The 14,826-nt window shown below is 43.6% G+C and overlaps 1 protein-coding gene across 4 annotated transcripts in view; it reads left to right on the top strand.

The window, feature by feature from the left end:
* The window catches only part of ano10a (anoctamin 10a), a 39,548-nt gene extending 36,186 nt beyond the window's left edge, over positions 1-3,362 (top strand). For all 4 annotated transcript variants that reach the window (XM_062992227.1, XM_062992229.1, XM_062992225.1 and 1 more), the window contains one exon: positions 3,196-3,362. In XM_062992227.1, coding sequence (XP_062848297.1) covers positions 3,196-3,237 — 42 coding nt within the window. In that variant the 3' untranslated portion in view covers positions 3,238-3,362. The remainder of the gene's footprint in view (positions 1-3,195) is intronic.
* Positions 3,363-14,826: the final 11,464 nt, after the last annotated feature.

Raw genomic sequence — 14,826 nt, 5'->3', positions numbered from 1 at the left:
CTAAAGCAGCGGATGAATTTAGCCTCATGATTGAAGCTCTAGCGCTCGCCTCACTTAACACCAGCGCTCCACACGCAGACAGGATGTCGGTGCAGCGTGTGCTAAATAAAAGCTGATGATGTCTACAGCACTCCTCCATCACTGAGGAACCGTGTGTGAACAGCGTCCTTCACCCCGAAGCCGCCGTGAAACATTAATCACGCACCGTCGCCGACGGCCGATCGGCTTTAATAACATCTGCTTCTCCGGGTGGGTGATCTGTCAAACGATTTATGTTTACCTCCGTCTCGGGGTGATGTTTTAACACACGCCTGTGAGGAGGCGCATCAATCCTGTTTCATTATATTAATACAGTACCGAGGATCAGCAGAGAGCTTTACAGCAGGAAAAATTGAGCCATGGTGGTCCACTACTGTAGACTGATACTAGTCACTATTTGTGCATAAATATATAAACTACACCGATCAGCCATAACATTAAAACCACCTCCCTGTTTCTACACTCACTGTCCATTTTATCAGCTCCACTTACCATATAGAAGCACTTTGTAGTTCTACAATTACTGACTGTAGTCCATCTGTTTATCTGCATGCTTTGTTAGCCCCCTTTCATGCTGTTCTTCAATGGTCAGGACCACCACAGAGCAGGTATTATTTAGGTGGTGGATCATTCTCAGCACTGCAGTGACACTGACATGGTTTTTAAACACCGTGTCCACTCACTGTCCACTCTATTAGACACTCCTACCTAGTCGGTCCACCTTGTAGATGTAAAGTCAGAGACGATCGCTCATCTATTGCTGCTGTTTGAGTCGCTCATCTTCTAGACCTTCATCAGTGGTCACAGGACGCTGCCCACGGGGCGCTGTTGGCTGGATATTTTTGGTTGGTGGACTATTCTCAGTCCAGCAGTGACAGTGAGGTGTCCACTCATACCAGCACAACACACACTAACACACCACCACCATGTCAGTGTCACTGCAGTGCTGAGAATGATCCACCACCTAAATAATACCTGCTCTGTGGGGGTCCTGTGGGGGTCCTGACCATTGAAGAACAGCATGAAAGGGGGTAACAAAGTGTGTAGAGAAACAGATGGGCTACAGTCAGTAATTGTAGAACTACAAAGTGCTTCTATATGGTAAGTGGAGCTGATAAAATGGACAGTGAGTGTAGAAACCAGGAGGTGGTTTTAATGTTATGGCTGATCAGTGTATAATGTCCTGGGGACGGAATTGGCACCGATTTGGAGGAATGGCCCAGGTAAAAAGATGCAGTCGGCTTCTGCCCAGCAAAATGTGATCGGGTGACTGGATACGACTAGATTGGGAGGAAAATTGAGGGGAAAATGCATAAAAACACAGTAACGTGTGCATGGATCTCACTCGTGACTTCAACACTTCTCCTCTGATGCTGTAACTTCCTCTGGTTTGCAGACAGCAGATCCTCTGTCAGATGTTTCTTAAAAGTCTCCAGACCTGCCGGCCTTCATTCAGCTGGGTGATACACCGTCGTGTCTTGTAGTTCATGAAGAACTTTATTATGATTTTTGAAGCTGCTGCTGAAACAGGCTGGCGTTCATTCTTTTAATATCCGTGTTTGTAGCCGCCACCATCACAGTGTGAATCACGCAGGATTAGACGTTTCTGAGTCATTTCCAGGCTAAATAAAAGCGCTAAGAATAGCTACAAGTCCTGGATTTATTTTCAGATGTTGATTCGGGGCTTGATTGTCGTGCTGTGAACACAAAACCCGCACTGAAGAACCTCAGAGGAACATTTGATGCTGATTTATTTGATTCCTCAGTAAAGATGCTGCATGTAAATTAGAAACGTAGTTACTTTAGGTCATTACAGCTCACATCCTTAACTAGGCCAGAGTAGTGTGGTGGTATTATACATTATCAAAATAATAATAACAATAATAATAAAAGAAATAACAACAACAACAATAATAATAATAATAACCATAATAATAATAATAATAGTAATAATAATAATAATAAAATAAAATAAAAATAATAACAACAACAATAATAATACTAATAATAACCATAATAATAATAATAATAGTAATAATAATAATAATAAAATAAAATAAAAATAACAACAACAACAACAACAACAACAACAATAATAATAATAATAATAATAATAACCATAATAATAATAATAATAATAAAATAAAATAAAAATAATAACAACAATAATAATACTAATAATAACCATAATAATAATAATAATAGTAATAATAATAAAATAAAATAAAAATAATAACAACAATAATAATACTAATAATAACCATAATAATAATAATAATAATAATAAAATAAAAATAACAACAATAATAATACTAATAATAACCATAATAATAATAATAATAGTAATAATAACACACAAAAAATATTAATAACAATAATAACAATAATAATTAAAAATAATAATAATAAAATAATACTAATAAAAAATAATAACAATATAATAATAATAATAATAAAATAGTAATAATAACAACAATAATAATAAAATAGTAAAAATAATAACAACAATAATAATAAAATAATAATAATAACAATAAATAATACAAAAAATTATAATAATAATGCCTTGCTGCCTCAGTAGAGAGGATTCTAATAAGACATGGCGCTCATAAGGCAGATTATTTAGACGCACTAGTTATACAGAGATTACAGCGATCATGTCACCACAGTTTTAGCTTACTAAGCTAACACAGTTAGCCTCAGGAGATTCAAACCAACGTGCTGAGGCGACACAACCCGCTAGCACGCCAGCTAACGTCTCCCTCCGTGTACCAAAAACGGTTAAACCGTCCCTGATTAGCCTGAATTTACAAATAAACGACACTCGTGCACCTTTATACACATTAAACATAAGTGAGAATTTATTTACATTTGAAAAGAACTCTGTTGGTTGCGCCGCGTTATATTCGTCCGCCATGTTTGTAGTTTTTCTGTGAGAAGTCGTGCCGCACTGAATGCTGGGATTGCCTTCAGCGCTGAGGAAGTGTCGGACGCTCCCTCGTCATTCAGTCAGATCATCACTCAGAATTAAGGCGCCTCAGTAGAAGCATTTTAGGGAATCTAAGTATTTAGACACGCCCTCTTCTCAGGAGTGTAGGAGTCTGGAGTGAGAACTCAAGAGCTTCAGGTCTGATTTACTTCTCATCTTTCTTGCAGAAAATGCTGGAGGTCGCAGAGAACCCAAAATCTGAGAAGTAATAAGGAGCGGCGGCGGCGGCCCGGTTCACGACGATGCCGACGTTAATCCGTGCTGGATGAACCTGCCTCAGGTGTTTACATGTAGCCCCATCCAAGTATTAAACATAACTCCATATGAACGTTCACTCCTGACTATGTGCTTCACACTCACGGCTTATGTGCTGATAGACTGCAGGCCTCCGGGGGGGGGGGGGGGGGGTTCTGAGAGATTTTTTTTAAACCGCGGTTCTGAGAGATTTTTTTTTTTAAATATGCACTGAACGAAGCAGAGGATGTATCATATATAATAATATATAAGAATAAACGTGGCTTATGGATCATGCTTCGATGGTTTATGGTAGCTGATGTTTGCGTTTCTTAGCATCACACTTAGTATCCTCAATCACAATCACACTTCCGTTTCAGCCAAAGACTGAGCAGTGCCTTGAACCCTCTCTGTATCATGAACCTGCACTACTGCTGTTATGTAAACTGCTCTGTACCAAATACACACAGTACAAATAAATAAATAAATAAACAACTGTAATCAAACTTTGTCTTACTGTGTTTATTAACTGTGTTTATCCGAGTTGTTTCAAGTCAAAAAGGTTTTTTTCATTCCCACCAGTGCTGAGATCTGCTCCAGCTGTCGAGTTTGAATACCGGCTCTGCTATCAGCCGGTCACACGGTTGACTTTGTGTTTGTGCGAGGGTTCTTCAAAAAGTTTCTGCACTTTTTTAACTCTATTTATTAAGAATTTCAAAAACAAACTCCATCACTTTTCTACACAGTCGCCTTCCGATGCATTTTTCCAGCGTCGTACAACTGATGCAGCGCTGCTTTCACATCATCATCGCATGAAAATCTTCTTCCCCTTAAAGCTTCTTTGAGCGTCCAAAAAGGTGGAAATCAGATGGAGCTAAATCTGGACTATAAGCGTCTCTCAGACACGACCGTTTACTCCTCCTCCCACCTTCACCGCTTATAACCAAAATATAACAGTGTGGAAACTTTTTAAAGATCCCTCATATTTGGAGGGACAGGGTTCCCTCATTACTGTTGAAATTATAACCTTTATTAAGGCTAGTTAAACAATCATAATTTGCCTATTGGTTTACGAACGCGTCAAAAAAAGTGACTCGTATTTCTTTCATTGGTTCTAAGCCGCCACTATCCACGAGCACTTTATTAAGGAACATCCGGCCCTAAAATGCACATTAATGAGTACGTTTTAATAACTGTTCATGCTGTTGTTCCTGACTATTCACTGTCATGCCACCCTTTTTGGGGTCATGGAAGTGGCCCCCTTTCCTGGGCATAAGGTTCGGCGAGCGTGAGCGCTGGCAGGTCGAAACAGATCACACACGCGTGTGAGCAGCTCTTAATGGCACGGAGAGATTCGAGACGACTGGCAGTAAAAGCTGGTAGTAAATCAGGAAGGAAAAGTTTTCACGTCACATCTTGTTTAACTTCATAAACCAGCAGCAGGTCCAGCTGTAGTACAGTCACATTTACATCAATGTTTGTTTATTAGGATTTTAACGTCATGTTTTACACTTCGGTTACATTCATGACAGGAACGGTAGTTACTCATTACACAAGATTCATCACTTCACAAGTTTAATATCAAACACAGTCGTGGATGATTTAGTGTCTCCAATTCACCTCACTTGCACGTCTTTGGACTGTGGGAGGAAACCCACACAGACACGGGGAAAACATGCAAACTCCACACAGAAAGAACCCAGACCCATACAAAAATAAAACGCCCAGGTGGCGCAGCGGGATATTCCGCTAGCACACCAGCTCCGAGATTCTGGACTCCTCGGTTCGAAACTCGGCGTTGCCACCGGTCGGCTGGGCGCCATCTAATGGGCATGACTGGCAGTGCCTGCAGGGAGGGATGGCCGGACTGTGTGGGCGGGGTCTTTAAACGCTGTGTAGGGACCCTGATTGGCGGATAGAGGCACCTGTGCAGAGTGCATGGGTGAAAATATGTTCCGCTAAGGGGTGCGTGCCTGTCGGAGGAGGCGTGAGCAGCAATATACCCACCTCGACTGCAATCAGGGATCCACCAGCAGTATCCGCTGTGCCACTACGTGTCCATAGTGATGGTAAATGGACACCTTCAGCAGTTTTTTCAGGAAATAAGAAAGCTTGATTCGTTGTTGCGATGATGTGTTTACTTAATGTGATCTAATATACACCAAATAACCAAAACTATGTGGACATCTGATTGTTGCCCTACTGGGTTTGCACATTTTTTATGTATTTTGTCAACCAATTTCACTTCTACTACTGCTGCAGACCTCCAGTCCTGACCGAGAAGAGCCGTGACTAACACACGCTCCCTTATACACGTGCAGTACCGACCTCTTCTTTTAATTTGCACAAGGGGGTTCATACAGAAATCTGTATCATGTACAGAGAGTCACGCACTGATCTCTATTATCCCCCGTCTCTGTGCAGTGCCATCGATCAGCCAGCAGAGGTCGTAACTGCAGCAGTTATAATTATGATAACCCTCAGACCCTCATTTATTATGAAGTTGTTGTTGAGCTCTGACTGTAAGGGCAGCGTAAGAAACCTCAAACAGAGTCGAAATTCAAAGGCGTTGTGCACAACGTTTAATCTGTAGACATGAGCATAACTATACAGAACTGGAACAGAACATTTACACACGTCGCTACGTCACTCTTCTTTTTCTCTTTTTCAAGTCCGTACAGGATTTTGGTCCGGTACCATTTTTGTTTTTTTTGTCCTCCATGTCCATGGTGCGATCATTTTAAACGTCCAACACATGCACACGGTCATCCTGGGCGTTTAGATCGGCACAGGGCAGTCCGACACAGACGTGAACACGGCACGGGGTTTCTTTATCGACGCTGCTAACATACTGGAGACACTCGGGACCGGGGAAGCTATATTACAGCCGTGACCCGGACGGGACGCTACAGAGCTACAGGGCGTGTTCGGTATTTACATCTTTATATACAGTTCAAAAGAAAATCCAAAATACTCCGGAGAATTCCGTCACATTATAAAAGAAACAAAAAACAACGTTTATTTACAAATAGCTGCAAATTATTGCCAATGCCCTAAAATAACCTCCACTCACCTCCGCTTCTGCCTGAAACATTTACAGCTTCTTTATACCAGATCAGATCCGAGAGTTTATCATCTATTGCCTGAATAAGTGAGCACACACAAACCAGTCCGACCAGTACGTGAGATCTAGGCGGCAAACCAGCCTGGCTTTATAAGTAATGCAAACCTGATGAGTTTAAAACCACAGTCTGATCAAAAACATAAACTTACACCAATCAGTCATAACACTAAAACCACCTCATATAGAAGCACTTTGTAGTTCTACAATTACTGACTGTAGTCCATCTGGTTCTCTGCATACTTTTTAACCTGCTTTCACCCTGTATTTCAATGGTCAGGACCCCCACAGGACCCCCACAGAGCAGGTATTATTTAGGTGGTGGATGATTCTCAGCACTGCAGTGACACTGACATGGTGGTGGTGTGTTAGTGTGTGTTGTGCTGGCATGAGTGGATCAGACACAGCAGCGCTGCTGGAGTTTTTAAACACCTCACTGTCACTGCTGGACTGAGAATAGTCCAACAACCAAAAATATCCAGCCAACAGCGCCCCGTGGGCAGCATCCTGTGACCACTGATGAAGGTCTAGAAGATGAGCGACTCAAACAGCAGCAATAGATGAGCGATCGTCTCTGACTTTACATCTACAAGGTGGACCGACTAGGTAGGAGTGTCTAATAGAGTGGACAGTGAGTGGACACGGTGTTTAACTGCTGTGTCTGATCCACTCATACCAGCCCAACACACACTAACACACCACCACCATGTCAGTGTCACTGCAGAGCTGAGAATGATCCACCACCTAAATAATACCTGCTCTGTGGGGGTCCTGACCATTGAAGAACAGCATGAAAGGGGGTAACAAAGCATGTAGAGAAACAGATGGACTACAGTCAGTAATTGTAGAACTACAAAGTGCTTCTATATGGTAAGTGGAGCTGATAACATGGACAGTGAGTGTAGAAACAAGGAGGTGGTTTTAATGTTATGGCTGATCGGTGTATATATATATTCGAGACGATACATCATGACCAAAGTGAACTGCAAACAAAAGCTAAAGTTAAAATAAATAATAAAATAAAGGAGAACAGGTGGACTGTGACACGGAGCTTAACATTCCTAGTTTTGCAATTGGGTACCATCTAACACGCTCGAGATCAATCCCTCAATCCCTATCGACCCGGTCTGGCACGGCAGAGACACGATTGGCTTTGCCCGAGGGAGAGAAAAGGGTCAAAATCTTTGCTGCTCTACATTTGCGCCCGCTGATGTATGTCTGGTCGAGGCGCTTGGACTCTCTGTGGGATTGGGAAGCATGATAGTCTCAAGTCTCAACTAGATTAGGAGCAAACTGACATGTACTTTGATTTGAGTGGGTCGTATGAGCTTATCCAAACTGACAGGGGAGTTTTTAGTGCAAAGAGCTCTTACTGGTCAGCATGAGTGCAAAGTGAGAGTGATCTCAATACGCATGTTTAACCACAACACTGGTGTTACGCCGGATCCTTTCTCAGGAGAGCGCTCCACATTCGGACTCGATGCCACATCGAAACTAGTAATCAGTAATAAACTAGTAATAAAATCTCATCTCTTTGGCTGTGTCTGTAAGAGGCGGGACGATGACAGAACAGGGTTTCCTTGTAACTGCTGCAGTTACCACCCCTGCTGGATGATCAACATTTATTAGGATTTTAACGTTTTACACATTCATGACAGGACAGGTAGTTATGGACAATTTTGTATCGCCAATTCACCTCACTTGCACGTCTTTAGACTGGGGGAGGAGACCTGCACGGACACAGGGAGAACATGCAAACCACACAGAAAGGACCCGGACCGCCCCACCTGGGGATCGAACCCAGGACCTTGTTGCTGTAAAGCGACACAGTGCCGCCCGCTCGACCGATAATGGAGATCAGTGCGGCTCTCTGCGCACAGTACGGATCTCTATTTGAACCTGCCTCATACAGGTGAAAAGAAGTGGTCAGTACTGCACACGTGACCGAGGGGGCGTGTGCTATTCACACGCTCCTTGCTCAGGAGTGGAGATCTGCAGCAGTAAAGGAAGCGGATACGACTAAACTGAGAGGAAAAGCATAAATAGAATCAACTGGGAGGCTGCTGCTGAATAAAATGCTTGTTCTACATGCTGGTTTCTTTTTATACAGCAAGACTGACATGTTTTCACCCCCGTATATGAGGAGGGAACCGTCGAGGAACCAGTTCTGACACCGTTTGCACCGTATAAATGACTGACATCAGTGTTGAATTGAAATCAAATCACCCAAATACTTGGGTGGTAAAAACAGCTCCGTCTATAGAACTAGCACCAAACAGGGGGGCGGCCTGCGAATCACAGTGATTCAAAAATAAACCTAAAGGATAATCTGATAGGAGGGATCGGACTGAAATGATTTAAAAGATTAATTAATTTAATGATCAATAAGTGCATCATCCTGGTCAGAATCACGGTCAGCAGTCACCCGGACACACGGCCAGAAAACAGGGGAGTGAAGCACGCAATCACGTATTCTACACGTCACACTGGGAGTAATGGGTCTGTAACATGTACATGGGATCAGTTGGAGTCTTTAGCGTGAAGCTGTAATTCAGATTTTGGGACTGAATAAACCAATTAAAGATTTAAGTTACTGATCACTGTGGTCGAAGCATTAAGAGAGGAGAGCGGTGCGGCTCCGGCAATCCAGAACCTGTATTATACCATCCACTAGGCTACCATTGGAGACAGTGACAGTATCAACTGAAAGATTGATAGTTCAGACCCCAGCTCTGCATAGCAGCCACTGTTGGGCCCTTGAGCAAGGCCCTTAACCCTGTCTGCTCCAGGGGCTCCGTACAATGTCTGACCCTGCGCTCTGACCCCAGATTCCAAACAAGCTGTATACACTGATCAGCCATAACATTAAAACCACCTCCTTGTTTCTAAACTCACTGTCCATTTTATCAGCTCCACTTACCATATAGAAGCACTTTGTAGTTCTACAATTACTGACTGTAATCCATCTGTTTCTCTGCATGCTTTGCTAGCCCCCTTTCATGCTGTTCTTCAATGGACAGGACTCCCACAGGACCACCTGTGTTAGTGTGTTGTGCTGGTATGAGTGGATCAGACACAGCAGCGCTGCTGGAGTTTTTAAACACCTCACTGTCACTGCTGGACTGAGAATAGTCCACCAACCAAAAATATCCAGCCAACAGCGCCCTGTGCCCACTGATGAAGGTCTAGAAGATGAGCGACTCAAACAGCAGCAATAGATGAGCGATCGTCTCTGACTTTATATCTACAAGGTGGACCAACTAGGTAGGAGTGTCTAATAGAGTGGACAGTGAGTGGACACGGTGTTTATAAACTCCAGCAGCACTGCTGTGTCTGATCCACTCATACCAGCACAACACACACTAACACACCACCACCATGTCAGTGTCACTGCAGTGTTGAGAATCATCCACCACCTAAATAATACCTGCTCTGTGGTGGTCCTGTGGGGCTTCTATATGGTAAGTGGAGCTGATAGAATGGTTATGGCTGATCAGTGTGTATATACATATATATATACAGTGTATCACAAAAGTGAGTACACCCCTCACATTTCTGCAAATATTTTATTATATCTTTTCATGGGACAACACTATAGACATGAAACTTGGATATAACTTAGAGTAGTCAGTGTACAGCTTGTATAGCAGTGTAGATTTACTGTCTTCTGAAAATAACTCAACACACAGCCATTAATGTCTAAATAGCTGCAACATAAGTGAGTACACCCCACAGTGAACATGTCCAAATTGTGCCCAAATGTGTCGTTGTCCCTCCCTGGTGTCATGTGTCAAGGTCCCAGGTGTAAATGGGGAGCAGGGCTGTTAAATTTGGTGTTTTGGGTACAATTCTCTCATACTGGCCACTGGATATTCAACATGGCACCTCATGGCAAAGAACTCTCTGAGGATGTGAGAAATAGAATTGTTGCTCTCCACAAAGATGGCCTGGGCTAGAAGAAGATTGCTAACACCCTGAAACTGAGCTACAGCATGGTGGCCAAGGTCATACAGCGGTTTTCCAGGACAGGTTCCACTCAGAACAGGCTTCGCCAGGGTCGACCAAAGAAGTCGAGTCCACGTGTTCGGCGTCATATCCAGAGGTTGGCTTTAAAAAATAGACACGAGTGCTGCCAACATTGCTGCAGAGGTTGAAGACGTGGGAGGTCAGCCTGTCAGTGCTCAGACCATACGCCGCACACTGCATCAACTCGGTCTGCATGGTCGTCATCCCAGAAGGAAGCTGACGCACAAGAAAGCCAGCAAACAGTTTGCTGAAGACAAGCAGTCCAAGAACATGGATTACTGGAATGCCCTGTGGTCTGACGAGACCAAGATAAACTTGTTTGGCTCAGATGGTGTCCGGCATGTGTGGCTGCGCCCTGGTGAGAAGTACCAAGACAACTGTATCTTGCCTACAGTCAAGCATGGTGGTGGTAGCATCATGGTCTTGGGCTGCATGAGTGTTGCTGGCACTGGGGAGCTGCAGTTCATTGAGGGAAACATGAATTCCAACATGTACTGTGACATTCTGAAACAGAGCATGATCCCCTCCCTTCGAAAACTGGGCCTCATGGCAGTTTTCCAACAGGATAACGACCCCAAACACAACCTCCAAGATGACAACTGCCTTGCTGAGGAAGCTGAAGGTAAAGGTGATGGACTAAACCCAATTGAGCACCTGTGGCGCATCCTCAAGTGGAAGGTGGAGGAGTTCAAGGTGTCTAACATCCACCAGCTCCGTGATGTCATCATGGAGGAGTGGAAGAGGATTCCAGTAGCAACCTGTGCAGCTCTGGTGAATTCCATGCCCAGGAGGGTTAAGGCAGTGCTGGATAATAATGGTGGTCACACAAAATATTGACACATTTGGGCACAATTTGGACATGTTCACTGTGGGGTGTACTCACTTATGTTGCAGCTATTTAGACATTAATGGCTGTGTGTTGAGTTATTTTCAGAAGACAGTAAATCTACACTGCTATACAAGCTGTACACTGACTACTCTAAGTTATATCCAAGTTTTATTTCTATAGTGTTGTCCCATGAAAAGATATAATGAAATATTTGCAGAAATGTGAGGGGTGTACTCACTTTTGTGATACACTGTATATATATAACATGAACAGAAACAAAACAAACACAGAGAACAAGTATTCAACCACTGCTTGTTATTTAATATTACATTCAGATCATAATGTATATCCACCTTAACTGTACACACAATGTCTAGTGACTTTGTACTTATAAATATAAACAATAAGGTATGTTTATAAGCATTAGACACGCACACGTCTGTACAGGGTACATAAATCTACATATTATAAAATATTTACACCTGCTGTTTTAAGACTGGATGGAAAAAAGCTGCAAAGCGAACAAGGTGCACGAGGTTAGTACAACCGATTTGGTAACCTGCAATTCAAATAATAATAATAATAATGATAATTCATGGAAGTAATGTTCCCAGCCCAGACTGGTGCACCATTTAATGTTTGAGGATGATCCAAAAGCAGCGAGAACAACAGTAACACAAAAAGTACGTCTGTTCCGACACCCGGTGCAAACCTGTGCATAAAAACGAGCACAGAGACGCGAATCCAGAATGAATTCTAATAAGACTTTAAGCAAAATAGTGTAAATTTAACCACATAATAAATCAACCAAATATCCCTCAAACACCTCGACTGCTTTCTCCGATAATCTAGTCGTATCCAATCACCCTGATTGCGTTACGCTTCACCTCACCGATACAACCCCAAACTGCTGACGGAGGAGCTTCGCAACTGGCACACGCCCCCTCCGACACGTGTGCATCTTTTCACCTGCACGAGGCGGGTTCATATGCGGATCAGCCTTGTGTACGGAGAGCCACACCCCAATCAGCATTATTCCTCGCCATCAATCGGCCAGCAGAGGTCGTAACTGCACCAGTTATGAGGAACCCTGGTCCGGCTCGTCCCACCCTGTATAAACAACAGGCCAATCGTTGCTCGGATGGCAGAGCCGAGATCCGATACGGATACGATGTATTCGAGAACCCAGCTCTGGTGTGCTAGCATATTTTACCACTCGGGAGGTTTGATAAGAGAAACGGACCGAGAATGAAAACTCCAGTGTTATTAGTAGTATTATTTCTTAACGTAGATCTTAAAGCTGTAAACAACGTTTATTAAGTTTGTTGGTGCTTATAAACATACGTTTTTGTATGTATTTATTAGCAGAAGGTTAAAAGACATTAGGGGGTGTGTTCGAAAACCTCGTGAGCGCTCTAAATAGACGCATCCTACGCTCGCTCCCGAGAAGGAGGCTGTTCGAAATCCTAGATGCCTTAAAATCCTCACTAGTAAGGTATCTTAAAATTTCAACGTTATTTTGACTGAATAACAAAGGCGCATCCGATGAATCCCAGCATTCAGTGCGACACAATTTTCTCACAGAAAAATAAAAAATACGGGGGATGGTGTGAAGTTATTTTCAAATGTAAATAAATTATTATTGATTTTTAATTTGTATAAAGGTGCACAAGTGTAATTTATTTGCAAATTCGGGCTCGTCAGCGAATTTAACCGTTTCCGGTACACGGAGGGAGACGTTAGTTGACATCTCACTAGGTTTTCGAACACACCCACTCTGTGTAAATGTAAAGCTTTTATACACACTAGACCGCGTTAAACGTGAGTTGAACACTTGTTTCTCATGGTACGGTACGTGGAGTCGCGTCCGGTTCTCCTCCGAGTGCACTAAACGTGGATCCGGATGAAGGTTCGAGACTCGAACGTGCACGCACTGTGTTATCTTCAGTCACTTGACATCGTATGCAAAAACGTTAAGACTAGAATGAATCTGGGGTTTAATCCAGAGGAAAGAGAGTCGAAGTTCCCTGACCGATCTCGTAATTCACGTATCATATAAACTCAAAACTCAAGAAGAGCGTACACAAGCTTACACAATGTCTCAGTCAGATGAGGTTCTGAATAATAAATCCAGCGTTATGTTGTTTCTCTCACGTGGTTCATTAAAACCCTTATATGAAACTTTACACCGTGTGATTAAATCTTGGACGCTCGTTACCGGACTGTACGTTGGTCAATCGGTTTAAGACATCAGAAAAGGACATGAATCAGATGGACGAGTTAGATGAGGTGTAAATTCAGCTCAGCTTTAATACGCACCGAGAGCTGAACCTGTGCTCGCCGGGGGCTCGAATATCCACGATTATAAACTCACTTGTATTCAGGACAGGACATGCACCTATTTACGTTAACGTTTGGTTGAGTTTTGGGATTTCTCGATCCGGGGTTTAAAATCTTAAAAGTCTGCACTGATGAGGCGCTCACTGTTAGGCCGTGAGATGCATTCTGGGAGCGGGTCAGCGTTCGCGAGCGCTTGGCGTGACCGGTATCTGTGTATCTGTAGGCTGGGATGGTTTGCAAGCTGCACAGAGTGACTACAAACGGTGTAGTTCTGTTACATCGGCGCATCAGTGCAGCATAGAGGAGAACGAGGTTCAGTCACACCTTCTCGGACTGATCGCCTGATCGACTGATCTTTTTGGGGCTGCGCTGCTCCCGTATTCACCAGATCCTGACTTGGCACAGTTTTGATGCCCGATGCCCTTTTTGACGCAACTGTCCTATATATTTATCTGAGCTCGGGACTGGTGCTGAGAGCGCACTAAAGAAAGTGTAGTTCTCAATGGGCAAGGGTGTTTCGGCAACCCGGCATCAGATGTTAGACAGTCGTGTCCAAGCAGACGCCTGACCGGCCGTTAGCACCGCTGAGATTCGAACACTGGATCATCAGATCTTAGCAGTAGTGGGCGAGAGTACTTTATCGCCGTGCCACCTGATCAGTATAGTGGAAGTGTTCTATCCTGACAGGGGGGGTCGTTTACAGCAACAACAATTTTGTATCTACAATTCACCTCACTTGCACGTCTTTGGACTGTGGGAGGAAACCGAAGCACCCGGAGGAAACCCACGCGGACACGGGGAGAGCATGCAAACCACACACAGAAAGGACCCGGACCGCCCCACCTGGGGATCGAACCCAGGACCTTCTTGCTGTGAGGTGAGCCACCGTGCCGCCCTTACAGCCCAATTGAAGGGGTTAACATAAACTTGTAAGGGAAACGTAGGTCATGCTGGTCCTGGCACTTCAAAAAAAAATCTACAATCGCGATTGTTTTTCTGTGACTGAATGATTTTAGCACACATTGTCTTCCTCGTATTTTAGTCGTATCCAATTACCCGATCATATTTCACCTCCTCTACTGCTGCAGACCTCCAATCCTGACCGAGAGCCGAGACTAACACACGCCCCCTCCGACACGTGTGCAGTACCGACCGCTTCTTTTAACCTGCACGAGGCGCACACTGATCTCCATTATCCCCCGTCTCTGTGCAGCACCATTGATCAGCCAGCAGAGGTCGTAACTGCAG

This window comes from Trichomycterus rosablanca, chromosome 3, assembly GCF_030014385.1.
Source record: "Trichomycterus rosablanca isolate fTriRos1 chromosome 3, fTriRos1.hap1, whole genome shotgun sequence".
Taxonomy (NCBI): Eukaryota; Metazoa; Chordata; class Actinopteri; order Siluriformes; family Trichomycteridae; genus Trichomycterus; species Trichomycterus rosablanca.
Note: the sequence above shows the minus strand (reverse complement) of the source record. Positions and strands in the feature narration are given on the sequence as shown.